Source organism: Vidua chalybeata, chromosome 8 (genome assembly GCF_026979565.1).
Source record: "Vidua chalybeata isolate OUT-0048 chromosome 8, bVidCha1 merged haplotype, whole genome shotgun sequence".
In the NCBI taxonomy this organism is placed as follows: Eukaryota; Metazoa; Chordata; class Aves; order Passeriformes; family Viduidae; genus Vidua; species Vidua chalybeata.
Genome location: NC_071537.1, coordinates 23,309,240 through 23,321,971, shown reverse-complemented (window position 1 = coordinate 23,321,971; position 12,732 = coordinate 23,309,240). Strand labels below are relative to the sequence as shown.

The 12,732-nt window shown below is 41.9% G+C and overlaps 2 protein-coding genes across 5 annotated transcripts in view; one reads left to right on the top strand and one right to left on the bottom strand.

Annotated features, from left to right (window-relative positions):
• Positions 1-201: 201 nt before the first annotated feature.
• Positions 202-6,731, bottom strand: RPS24 (ribosomal protein S24). Of its 2 annotated transcripts, XM_053948728.1 has the most exons (7): positions 6,630-6,731; positions 5,220-5,285; positions 4,446-4,655; positions 3,900-4,010; positions 3,040-3,056; positions 940-975; positions 202-298 (listed from the first exon to the last, which is right to left on the bottom strand). In XM_053948728.1, exons 1-5 carry the CDS (start codon positions 6,630-6,632, stop codon positions 3,051-3,053), a joined length of 396 nt encoding a protein of 131 aa, XP_053804703.1. In that variant the 5' UTR covers positions 6,633-6,731; the 3' UTR covers positions 202-298; positions 940-975; positions 3,040-3,050. The 2 variants fall into 2 exon arrangements, with proteins under 2 accessions (XP_053804703.1, XP_053804704.1); XM_053948729.1 differs by lacking the exon at positions 3,040-3,056 and having other exon boundaries at positions 6,630-6,730.
• Positions 6,732-7,331: 600 nt separating this feature from the next.
• The window catches only part of POLR3A (RNA polymerase III subunit A), a 38,175-nt gene continuing 32,774 nt past the window's right edge, over positions 7,332-12,732 (top strand). For all 3 annotated transcript variants that reach the window (XM_053948726.1, XM_053948727.1, XM_053948725.1), the window contains exons 1-6: positions 7,332-7,421; positions 8,312-8,447; positions 8,956-9,093; positions 9,632-9,803; positions 11,023-11,177; positions 12,124-12,363. In XM_053948726.1, coding sequence (XP_053804701.1) covers positions 7,378-7,421; positions 8,312-8,447; positions 8,956-9,093; positions 9,632-9,803; positions 11,023-11,177; positions 12,124-12,363 — 885 coding nt within the window. In that variant the 5' untranslated portion in view covers positions 7,332-7,377. The remainder of the gene's footprint in view (positions 7,422-8,311; positions 8,448-8,955; positions 9,094-9,631; positions 9,804-11,022; positions 11,178-12,123; positions 12,364-12,732) is intronic.

The following is a 12,732-nucleotide window of genomic DNA, read 5'->3' as shown; positions in this document are numbered from 1 at the left end:
GTCTATCTCTAACACTGCCTGCTTGCAATTAGCTCCTACTACTACCTGTAGTAGTAGGAAGCTGTGGTTCACTTCAAATTGATACTCAACACTTGTTTAATTATGAAAAGATTTTAATCCAGTGCAAACAGTACACCTATACTGAATTTCTCAAACTTTACAAAATGGTTTCTTTTGCATTAAAATTAAAAGGCAAACCAGTATTTTATTGACAGAGTTTATTTGATGTTAAAGTCAGATAAGCAGCTTCTGCTTTCCAGAGTAATTCATTCTATACTTCTTCATAGAATGATGCTGCCTGTAAAGGAAGAAAAAAACAGATCACTGACATACAATTAAAACAATTTTTACATTTGTACTTTTATAAAGCCTGAAGAACTGTTTCCCAAACAAGTCAGGTGAACCACAATGCTCTTCTTGTAAGAGCATAAAGCTCAAAATTTCCCAGCACTGCAATGGCAATAAATGAGCCTGAATTACAGCAATTCTGTAGAAGAGATCAACAAGCTACAACTGCTTTGACAGCTTTCTGTTTAAGACATTACACTCACTGTATCAGCTCCCAGACAGACTGTTTAAGCTCCTTCCAACTGAGTCACTCAGACCATTTGTAATAAAACCAGAGTTTTTTCTGGAGCAGTTATCACCACAGCACTTAGATTCCTGCAGCAAACATATAAAAATGTAGTCTGACTTCTCTGTAAGAGTATCCTGTCTGCAAGTATTTGATCAGGTATTTCATGCAAGTCAAAGTCACATAAGCTACCAACCCAGTAATAAGTGCAAAAGTGATTTGTAAATATTCTTAGCCTTAAACTCTTGCACTGGGCTCTATGTCTGCACAAGTTCCACAGTCTTTGCATAAATGAACCTCAGATTTGTTATCATAATGACTGCACTGCTGAATGCCTGCCCTTACAAAGCATTCTGAAGGCATACCTGTTATCTGTTTTCCACCTGAAGAATGTTCATTTACTGAAAAAGAAAAAGCATCAATTAGTAAGAATTTTATCTAAATTCTACTACTGTAGAAAATGGAGCTTTAAGGGTTTTCACTGACACTCATGTGCTTTTTTCAATTAACCACATTGAAATGTGATAGGAAACCCTGGGAGTTTTGACTACTGCAGAAACTGAAGACTTAAGATTTCATTTACTCCCTTAAACTCAACAGCTATTTAAAGCTTAACTAATGCTCAGAATGCAACTGCCTGTTCAATAATTATACCTACAGGCTACAATGGCTTCCAAGTGCTTATCCATCCACACTTCTGTTTGACAGCCCCACCTGTCAAAGGCTGTCACAGCTACAGCTGTGACATTAAAAGGGAGGGTGGGGATATTTTTGCATTTCAGTATCACTATTTTGAATGCAAAGACCAGGTGAGGCACATTCATATATATTTATTGCAAATTTTAGCAAGCCCAGTCAACTCTAGAGCCACAGAATATACTAAATAACACAAAATATTTTAAAATACTTCTCTTGAAACTGCAGGGAAAACAGAATCGGAATGCTAAAGGAGTGAGAAGTGAAAGGAAGCATCAAAGAAAACAAGACATCAGCATAGTTATGGCTGAGTTCTTCATGACTACGTCATACGTAACTTTTAAAATATACACTCGCCTAAACATTTTTCCAAATCAATACTGACACATTTACAAGGTCAAATAGTTCTCACAGATTCTATAGGTGGACTCAAAAATGTATTCCAGGGCTCCTATTAAAAATTCCTCCACCCAGCTGTGATAAGGATGATGAACCATACCACATCATGATCTTTGACCACGCATTTCTGAAGACAAAGTTTACTATATTTCACAAATGTTTTTCTATAACGCAGCACAGAATTCTTCTCAAGTTGTTCAGGAAGTGCACAAAATAATTTATCTTAAGTGACAACACAAAGATTAACAAATCTGGTAAACAAGTCACTTCTAACCCATGCATACTTATCAACTGAAAGATCAATTAAAAAGACATCAAAATATCTCTCATCAAAACCACAGTTCACCTACTACTAAGACTACACTTAGTAGTATCAAGTTTGACAAGCACTTGATACACAAGTCACATCTCCTACGTAATTACCACAGGGCATGATCCTTGCCTTCAATTTCTGAACTGCTGATATGCTTTAAGAGCTTCTATTAACTGGACACCATTAATAATTTAAGTGAGTAATTTGATCACTTTTCATTAACACTCAAAACCAGCTACCTTCAGGTGTAAAAGTCTTAAAAGGACAAAGTTCCTCCAAACTACCGGGATTGGTGCAACACGAAATGACTCCTTTGCCATTGACAGAAGTAGGTACATTAGATGTTACTACTATACCAAATGCTAATTTTGTGCCATAAACCATCTTAAGACTTCATTATTAAAACAGCATTAAAGCACAAAGGAAGAAGGCTCCTATTGTTTTCTAGTAGAGTAGTTCCCTGATCTAGTAACTGTCAATAAGACTGGTTCATTTCCATCCAGGGATAACAAGAACTTCACTTCCACACTAACTACTAAATCTAATGTCATTGAGATTTCCAATTCCACTGTAACTTGTGTTTTAACTTGGAATACTGCAGGACAAGAGTTAAATACAGTTTAATGCTGACAACTGTGCCATTTCCAAGCACCATCTCAATTGCACCAATTGTGATGTGACTTAGCTTTCACATACACCACTACTTTCACACAATGGTCAAGTTATACATGCAACTGCACTGTACTACTTTGAATCAGATCCTGTGGTGACTGAACCACCGTCTCAAGTCAACAACATTGGGTTTCTTGGATTTCTTCTCACTGGGAATTATTTTAAAGTTAATTCACTACTTTAAAAAAGTCTGGTTTGCTATTAGGCAAATTTTACTTCCAAGTCACACGAATAAAATTCATTATGTAATTAAATGAACCCTCACGTGACAGATATAAGTTTAAATCAAACATGCATACAAGGCAGTACAGTGCTTTAACTAAAAGGATAAACACATTTCAGTGATGTATAATTCAGGCACCAAATCCATGCTATTTTCCAGTACCTGCAGATACTTCATTTCTGATGGAGAGTTCCAAGAAAGTAGGAAAAAAGCAAAAGTGAAGATTACTAAAGTTCAAGATATCAAGGTATTTTCACAGCTACAGAACTAAGCATCAAAACCCATTACACCCTCTCTCCCCTTGCTGAAACACCTGAAAAAAAACCCACTTGCCTGCTCAGCTTATTCAATTTTTATCAGAAGACAGAACACTGTGAAGGAAAGTGACTGGCTTCCCACCCAACCTACGCCTCAGCTTTGGTTCTGTTTCAGGGTAGAGGAAATCTGCCTCCCTCCAACCTGCCTATATCAGGTCCTAGCCACAGCCCCGGAGGGCTGCATCAGTCTAGCCTCACCAGAGAGAAAGACTCCACTACCTTGGGCATCAGTCCCTCAAACCCCAAGGCATTCTACCTTATTTCTGTCCTGACTGCCTACAGCACACATGCTTAACAAACTTACCTCGGGAAGGAACACCATACCAACAGTAACTTGGGGGAGTAAGCATTAGGGGTTTAGGCAGCCTGAGTAACAAGTGTTAAGATTATCTAGTGTGTGTATTGCGAGACTGAGTTAAGTGATTACTGTTAGATTTATGAAGTTTAACTTTAGTTCAAGTGACACATAGGAAACAGTAATTTAGGAAGCATTGTTTCATGTTGCATCAGCTAGGCTGGCAGCAGTGAGGAGCAAAACTAAGCTACTGAGCTGATGACAAGCTATACAACATACAGTTTACCTTCTGTTATCCAGTAGAACAGGTGAAAAAATGGAAGAAAAACAATGTTATTGTGTTGAAGAATTCATAATCAACATTTTAAAGGTATACGTTCACTCTAGCTTAAAAGATATTCTCATCCTACCTTCTTGCCAGCACCAACATTTGCCTTGGCTGTGCCCCTGACTTTCTTCATTCTGTTCTTACGCTCTTTTCGCTGCTTCCTGGAAGTCTTTTTCTTTTCATACAAGCCGTGCTATTAAAAACAGTTGAAAGTTGCTTTTAACATTGTTTCTCTACTAACAACTCTTGAATTTAAGTTCTATGATTTCTGAAATGTTCAAATACACTTTAAATTTGAAAAAAATAACTAAATAGCAAGATCATTAACTAATGAATGATTCAACACAGAATGTAAACATTGAAGAGGCACATGGATCAGTCCCATTTCTTATGCTTATTCTAGACCTTTATTAGTGTTTTGTTAAAAGTTACTGTTAAACACCTCTGGTATTATCAGTTTTGCCTTCCCAATTCCCTAGTAATATAGAATAAAAACACACTTAGCCTATTTGGCAAATGCAGAAGTTAACGTGTGCTATTTTAGGAGCTCTCATACAACTGTACTTTCACAAAACTTGCGTTTTTACACACGCAAATCCTGCTTTGAAGATACCAGAAAACAACATACCCTGGCAAGCCTGTGCTTTGGTTCATTTTTCTTTGCATAGTCCAGGGAATCATAGATCATGCCAAAACCTGTTGTCTTGCCACCACCAAAGTGAGTTCTGAAGCCAAAGACGAAAATTACATCAGGGGTTGTCTTGTACATTTTTGCCAGCTTTTCCCTGATTTCTGTTTTGGGGACTGTGGCCTTCCCAGGATGAAGAACATCAATCACCTAAAAAAGAATTTTAACAAGTTGATAAAAGGTCAATATCCAGTACACAGCCCCACCAGATGCTACAATCCCAACATGAGCTCAACATTTAAACTAACCCACTTTAGAAGCAGAAACTATTATTCATTTGACACAAAAGCAATCAGAAGTTTCTTGCTTCACTGAGTCATTTAGACTGAAGAATACCTTCAAAATCATTAAATCCAACAGTAGGTCCAATCCTGTCAAGTGTCTCAATGGTGCTAAGCCATGTTCTTAAGTGCTACACCTACATGTCTTCTAAATACCTGCAGGGGAGATGACCTAACCACTTCCCAGGGGAGCCTATTCCAATGCTTAATAATCCCTTTGGTGCAGAAATTTTCCTCAACATCCAGTCTCAAGCTGGTACAACTTCACCATCAAGATTTACTTTGAGCATACATCAACATATTTAAACCCATACACTCTTAAAATTCTTAATTTAAGAACCCTGGAGATTTTAAGGGCCCCATATTTATAGCAGCTAAACCTTCCAGCTTGGAACCACCAAACAAATAAAGGCAATTTTCTGTAGTCTTTTACCATCTGCTTGCGCTGCAGAAGTCTGTTGGTCATGAACTTCCTGGTTCTGATGGTCACTGTGTCATTCTGCAAGAGAAAACGTTAAATAAAACAAAACAATAGCTACAAATGCAACAGAAACTGAATATGTGCATAAATAATGCATAGCACCACATCGGTCAGGAGCCTCAGGTACTGACAGTGAGCTCACAACTTAAGTGGGCTGGTCTTGGGCTACAGGAAACACCCTTAAGTGAGAAACTGACAAACTCAATCCCCAGTTTCCAAAACACAACAGCAACATAAACTCCTTCACTACCATGAAAAGCTGAAGCAGCTTTACTAAAACAAATGGATCTCAAACCCAAGTACTCTAACAATATAACACAAGTTTCCTTCTAAACCCAAATGTTACCACCTCTTATGGCTTCCCACCCCTAAGGACAAGGGAGCACCCAAGATTCCTGGATGCTCCTGGTTGAAAGGAAAACCAGGTCAGTGGGTCCAGAAAAGCTTACCAAGTTTTTTCAGTAAATTACACACTTGGCATGGCACTTGGTGTGTCTGACCTCAGAGTAAGGACACGGCAGTGGGTGGGGGGATAAAGGGCAGGGTGAAAGTGAGGATACAGAACAGTGTGACTGACCATGCACTAGAACAGTAAAGAAGCTCTTCCTGATGTTCAGGTGAAACTTCCCGGGCATCAGTTTCTGCCCTTGCCTCGAGTACTATTGCCTGGCACCATCAAGCAGAGCCTGGCTACATCCTCTGATACCTCCCTTCAAATACGGATAGACACTGATAAGATCACCTGTCACCCCTTCTTGAACGGAAGACGTTCAGCTCTCTCAACCTTTCCTCATAGGAGAAATGCTCCAGTCCCCCAGTCATCCTCACTGCCCTCCTCTGGAACCGCTCCAGGAGCTCCATGTCTGTCCTGGACTCAGGAGTCCACAACGGACACTACGCTCCAGGTCCAGCCTCACCAAGGCTGACAAAAGAGCAGATCAGCTCCCTCGAGCTGCTGGCCATGCTCTTCCTAACGCGATGCGGAAACTTCTCCGAAATCCCTGCCCGGCACTGCTTCCACAAGGCTTTCAGACAGGAGCAGCCGCGATAACCGCGGGCGTGACCCACGGCAGCCCCCGAGCACCCCCAGAGCAGCAGCAGCACACAGCGCGGGGCTGCTCTGACCGAGCACGGACACGGCGCGGCCGAGCACACGGCGCGGCCCTCACCCCGCAGCTCCCTGCTGCCAATGGGCACGGACGCGCGGCGGCCGGGCCGCAGGAGCCCGGGCTCGGTGCCCGTCATTCCCCCGCGGGCGGATGCGGGCGGGCCGGGCCGGCGGGGCGCGGCGGTGCGGGGGCGCGGCGGGGCGCGGATGGCGGCGGCGCGGGGCGGATGGCGGGGCCCGGCCCCGGCACTCACCATGGCGGCGACCGCGGCTCCTGCGACCGGAAGAGAAAAGGATCGGCGCCACCCCGCGGCCAATCATAAGGCGGCGCGGGGTCCTTCCTGCAGGGGTGGAGCTGTGCGTGGGGCTGTTCGTTCCAGAGCCGGACCTGGCAGGAAATAGCGGCGGGCGTGGCTTTAGTGTGCCTGATGAGACGCGGGGCGGAGGCAGCTCCGCGTCCCGCCGGGGCGAGGCTCCGCTGCGGGCGGCTGCCTCAGCCGGGCTCAACCCCGCCGTGTGCTGGCTCTGCCCTGGGGTTGTGCGCCCCGCGGGTCCCGCCGCTGGTGACCCAGGCTGCTGTGGGCACACGCAGAGCCACGGACTGAAGGTGGCGGCGCAGCCTGGCTGAGCAGTTGCTTAGGGCTCAGGGAGTTGGGACCTCTTCGGCCTCGGGCAGAGACGACTGAGAGGGAGCCTCATTCATGTGCATAGACAGGGAGGGGTGTCAGAGAGCGGAGCCGGGCTCAGCTCCGTGGTGCCGGATAACCGGTCAAGGGGCGGTGGGCAGGCCGGGCTCAGGAAGTTCCACCTGAACATAAGGAGCAATTTGTTCGCTGTGCACTGAGCGCGCCCGGAGCAGGGTGCCGGAGGGGCTGTGGGAGCGCGCTCCGTGGGGATTCCCCCGAACCGGCGGTGCCGGCAGGGGGCGCTGCGGGCGGAGGCCGCGCTGACCGCCCCGGCCCAGGCCCCGCGTGCAGCCGCGCGGGCCCCGCCGCCGCCGCGATGGTGAAGGAGCAGTTCAGGGAGACCGATGTGGCCAAGAAAATGTGAGTGGGGTCGTGCGGTGCCCGCGGGCTGAGGCGAGAGCAGCACAATTGCGGGGGACAGAACCGCTGTAGCCGGAGCTGGGAGAGCGTTGGCGTGGAGGGCCGCGGTGGACAGCTCATGGCTCGTGCTCCGCTTCTAGGAGCGCTGGCACAGGCTGGGTCCTCCCACACGGGTGGCTGTGCCTGTGTCCAGCTGTGGGGATGCCCGGGAAGGTCAATAAATCCCTCAGATAAAAACCACCAACTCACCGTAAAGCAGCTTTATTTTTTTATAATTATCTGAAAAGAACCTGTTTTAGCAATGTTGTGAATCAACCTAGCCACTTTTGCATTGTTTTTGAGTACTTTGGGGTCCTGAGAAAGGCAACGAAGCTGCTGAAGGAACGCTAGCCCTAGGGAGAGTGTCTGAGGGAGCTGGGGTGTTCAGCTTGGAGAAGAGGAGGCTCAGGGGAGACCTAAAACCACCTGAAAGGAGGGTGTAGCCAGCTGGGAATTGCTTTCTTCTCCCAGGCAACCAGTGACTGGATGAGAGAGCGCAACCTTAAATTGCACTAGGGAAGGTTTAGCTCGGACATCAGGGAGAACTTCACAGAAAGGTGGTTAAGCATTGAATGGTCTGCCCAGGGAGGTGGTGGAGTCACGATCCCTGGAGGCGTTTAAGGAAAGTCTGGATGTGGTGCTCAATGCCGTGGTCTAATTGACCAGGTGGTGTTTGGTCATAGGTTGATTTCAGTGATCTCCGAGGTCTTTTTCAAGCTGATTGGTTCTGTGATACTTGCACGTAGGTGTGCTTGTCTTTGTACGTGTTTTTGCATATGTGTATATATATATGCGCACACACACATATATGTATATTTGCCCATAAATACACCTGAAATTTCCTGTCCTAGAAGCCACATCTGTTTTGGCATGAAATCTCCAGAAGAGATGCGGCAACAAGCTCATATTCAAGTGGTCAGCAAAAATTTGTATAGTCAGGATAACCACCACTCTCCGCTGCAATATGGAGTGCTGGACCATCGCATGGTGAGAACCTTTCTTTTCTTTTCCAAACTCTTTCTGGGGAATTGCTGAAGTGGTTAAAAAAAAAGTTGGGGTCACTGAAACGTACTGTTTGTCCAAAGTAAGTTCAAATGTGTCTTTATTTAAATTTCATAGACTATTAGCTGCAGTGCCTGCTACTTTTTTCACACTTTTGGAGGGCAGGAATGCATTCTCTTGAGGCAGGAAGGAAGTTGCTTTTCTGCCTGCTGGGACACCCAGAGACAAAATGCCACAATGTAATGGGCTGTAAATCAGTTGCAAGAGCTGCCTGAGTCCAGGTCATTGGTGTCAGCAGGGACTGTGTGTAAAAACCATTTTTCTTAAGGGTCAGAATTACTATAGTGCTATTGATGTGCTTCTGATGCTGGGGAAGAGGAATGGCTCTGCTGCTTGGATTCCTGACTAGCTTATAAACTGTTGTATTTTGTCTCTATCCCATCAATTACAGCTTACTTTTTTTCTCTACATGTGTGTTCTCTTTCTCCCAAAGGGAACCAGTGAAAAAGACCGTCCCTGTGAAACCTGTGGGAAAAGTCTGGCTGATTGTTTAGGGCATTATGGGTACATTGACTTAGAACTACCATGCTTTCATGTTGGGTACTTCAAAGCTGTGATAGGCATCTTACAGGTAAACATGATCATGCTTTTTTGTCAGTTTCTAGTCTAAAAAAGGAAATTTTCATAAAATACGATGTTTGAAAGTAATTGAGAAGGCCAAAATAAGGTTGTGTTATTAATCTATCTTTGTGTACATTTTCTTTTGTAAAATACATGTATTTGAAGACCAGACTTAGTGACGTTCTATGTAATCTCAGACCGAAAATTTTAATCTATTAGTTTTCTGCAGTTTGAATTAAATATATGCAGAATAATTTGCCTTTCAGAACATAAAAGTAAATCAAAGTTCTGTTTGCTTTATATGAATTTTTAAGACCCTGCAGAGCTTAGCTAAAGATTTGCCTCATGGACTGTATTTTTCTCATGTGCTTTTAAATGTGTATTTCAATATGTAATTTGGTCTTTCAGTCAAGACAGTGGTATCTCATTCAAAAAAATGCACTTTTTTACATTTGCACTTTTGTGTTGGAGAGCTTAAGCTATAGTTCAAGAGGTGACATCTCTGAATGTGTCTCAAACAACTGTGTTTATACATGTTTACCTTTAAGATGATCTGCAAAACCTGTTGCCACATCATGCTGTCAGTGGAAGAAAAAAAGCAGTTTTTAGATTACCTAAAACGACCGGGCCTTACATATCTTCAGAAGAGAGGGCTAAAAAAGAAAGTGTCGGAGAAGTGCCGAAAGAAAAACACTTGTCCTTACTGTGGGGCCTTTAATGGTGAGTATTGACATAGGCAGTTTGTGAAGTTATCCGCTCTGATGGTTTTCACCTTGATGGCTGTGGCAGCATCCAAATTATAAATATGCTTGTTCATTGCACAGCTAATGCGTATTCTCTCTGGCCTTTCTTAAAAAAAACAGGTAATTGCATTTTTAGGGCCAGACACATGTTTGTTTGTTCACTTCTCATTTGTGTGGATACAGACATTTTTCTAGTTGCTTGTGTTATTTCATGTTTCGTGGAAGTAACTAATATTTGATACTTGAATAATGACAAAAAAAACCCTTTTTAAGGTGTTTTTAAAAATACTGGGAGCTATTGGCAGTGATCAGTACATTCACATAGAAGCTTTGATAGCATTTGTAATTTTGAGTGAGCATCATTTTTCATAATTGAATTAGATTATCTTTTTTAAGATTATTCCTTCTTCAGGGCAGATCATTTTTGTAAGAGTTTGTATCTGGTTTTAAAAATATGTCCTTTTTTTTAATCTACTGATCACGTGTTATTGCTGTGTAAGGACTTGGTGTATTACAGATTCATAGTAGATAGTTAATCCCTAACTTAAAACTTCATGAAAATTATGGGTTCTCTGTTGAAATGTTCAACAACTCAGTAAAAAGAGAGCTGCTTTATCATACGTGCCCAGTCTGCACATAGGGGGCATAAACAGTAGCCATTTAGAAAAGTTACATGATAGGTCAGAATGCTTCTGTAAAAAGCAGAAGAGATCAGAACAGAGCATTTGGCCTAGTCTGTGACAGTTTCATGAATAATGTTACGTGCATGACATGAAAATATCAGATTTTTCTGAGAATTCACTTCTAAAATTACTTCAGAAGATAGTGGTAAGATACATAAATGGCACTTCTTAGTCCTGTTTTTAGTGTGAGAACTTCTACTTTAGAAATATCTCCTGTGAATGAGGTGAAGCTGAATTAAAGGTGTAGGATAAACCACCTACGTTCAGCCTCAGAGGCTGCACCATCATGGAGGTACACCAAACCATCCATATAAAAAGGTATAACTTGATTGTCCTTTTGTTGTTCTGTGAGTTTAGGAAGCTGGTTAATAAAGCTGATAAAGTTTTATTTTGTTCCTATGTTCACTGAAGGTTTAACTTGTTTTGGAACTGTAACTTAAGTTTTGGTGGTATGTTGTGTTTTTGTTATTTTGAAATAAAATCCCAAGACAATCCATATTTAATTCCTTGCAGGAACTGTGAAGAAGTGTGGTTTGTTGAAGATAATACATGAAAAGTACAAGACAAATAAGAAAGTTGTAGATCCAATAGTATCTACTTTTCTCCAGTCTTTTGAAACTGCCATTGAATATAACAAAGAAGTAGAACCTTTACTGGGCAGAGCTCAGGTGAATTTTATTATAACCTACATTTTTTGCTATTTTTTGTGCATGGAATAAAACTCCTTAAAGGTTTACGGTGTATCAGCTAAAGTCCTGTGGTGATCCAAGAATTTTGTATATCAAAAGATTCATGAAGAATGTTTGTATCCAGTACAATAATGTTAACTTTGCTAAAATGAGTAATTTAGTATATTAGCATGTTCTGGTACACCATTACCTGCCTGTAAAGAAAGGGATGTTCTTAAGTGTGTTGTGCTTCTATAAACTAGACCAGGAAGAAAAAACAGATCCATACAGAGTTTGCATGTATATATAGGTTCACTGTAACTCCAGTATTAATTCCAATGCACACATTTTTTTCTTCGGAAGTTCTTAATGTTGAGAAAGAAAGAAGAGACTTAATTTGCTAACTTTTTGTTTCATTAGCTTTTCATTGTATGCAGTTTTGTTTTCTTCTGCTCTTAGTAATCTGGAAAGATCTCCAGGTACATACTTGGATAGAAAAAGTAGTGAACACAGCAGTAGCTGTACTAAGAGGAGAGAAATTAAGTTTTGAAAAATATCTAGGCAGTACTGTAATAATGTGATTTTTTACAAATAAAATGAATACAATGTACTTTAAGTTTGTTAGGATGTTAATTGAGTTACTTTCTCTATTGACAATGAAATACTCTCCATTAACTCCTGAGACAAAAGAGCAACATGATAGGACGTAAACACGCATATATAGGGAAAAAATGGAAGGAAAGAATATATAGCAAGTTAATATCTGAGATGTTAAAAGCATTGGTTCAGAATAGATAAACCAAAACATAGATTTGTTTACATGAATAGTTCTCTATTTGCCTTTGAAAAAGGCCATTTCTGAACATCAGTAAAATAAAGGGAGGAGGGAAGCATTGAAACTTGACACGATGACTTCTTCTCCCCATTTTTCCAATGGATTTTGTAGGAAAACTTGAATCCTTTGGTAGTATTGAACCTCTTCAAAAGAATCCCAGTGGAAGACATCCCTCTACTTCTAATGAACCCACAAGCAGGTAAACCTTCAGATTTGATCCTCACACGACTCCTGGTGCCTCCACTGTGTATCAGACCCTCTGTTGTGAGCGATTTGAAGTCTGGCACCAATGAGGACGATTTGACAATGAAACTGACAGAGATCATTTTCCTCAATGATGTGATAAAAAAGGTGAGTCAGCCTTTGCCCTCTGAGACTGTTGCCTTCAGAAAGATTTGTGTGGGATTGAATATAGCAAGTGGGTTTAGTGCTTACAGTCTTGTGCTGTTCCTTTGTCAGGCAGACAAAATGAATTGACTACTAGCTGTTCCATGATTGAGAAACTGTTAACTACTGATTTTCCTGTCAATTAAGTTGTATTAGCTTAAATGGATTGGGAAAAATGTAATTTAAAGAAATTCCTAATTTGTGAGCATTTGTTCAAAGCCCATGTTAGTCAAAATAATTTTTTTTTGCTGGGTTCCCTTGTCATGTGCCTTATGCTATAGTAATGCATCATCTTAGAAAGTTATTTTCTGTTTTTCATTCCAATTGATGGAA

Bases quoted from the DNA above. Each gene is read 5' to 3' on its own strand.
- RPS24 (XM_053948728.1), bottom strand. The intron at 4,656-5,219 runs GTAAAAGACTAC...ATTCTTTTTTAG, and splicing joins TTCTGCAGCGCAAGCAGATG to GTGATTGATGTTCTTCATCC. The intron at 4,011-4,445 runs GTATGTTGTTTT...TGTTTTTAATAG, and splicing joins CAAAGCACAGGCTTGCCAGG to CACGGCTTGTATGAAAAGAA.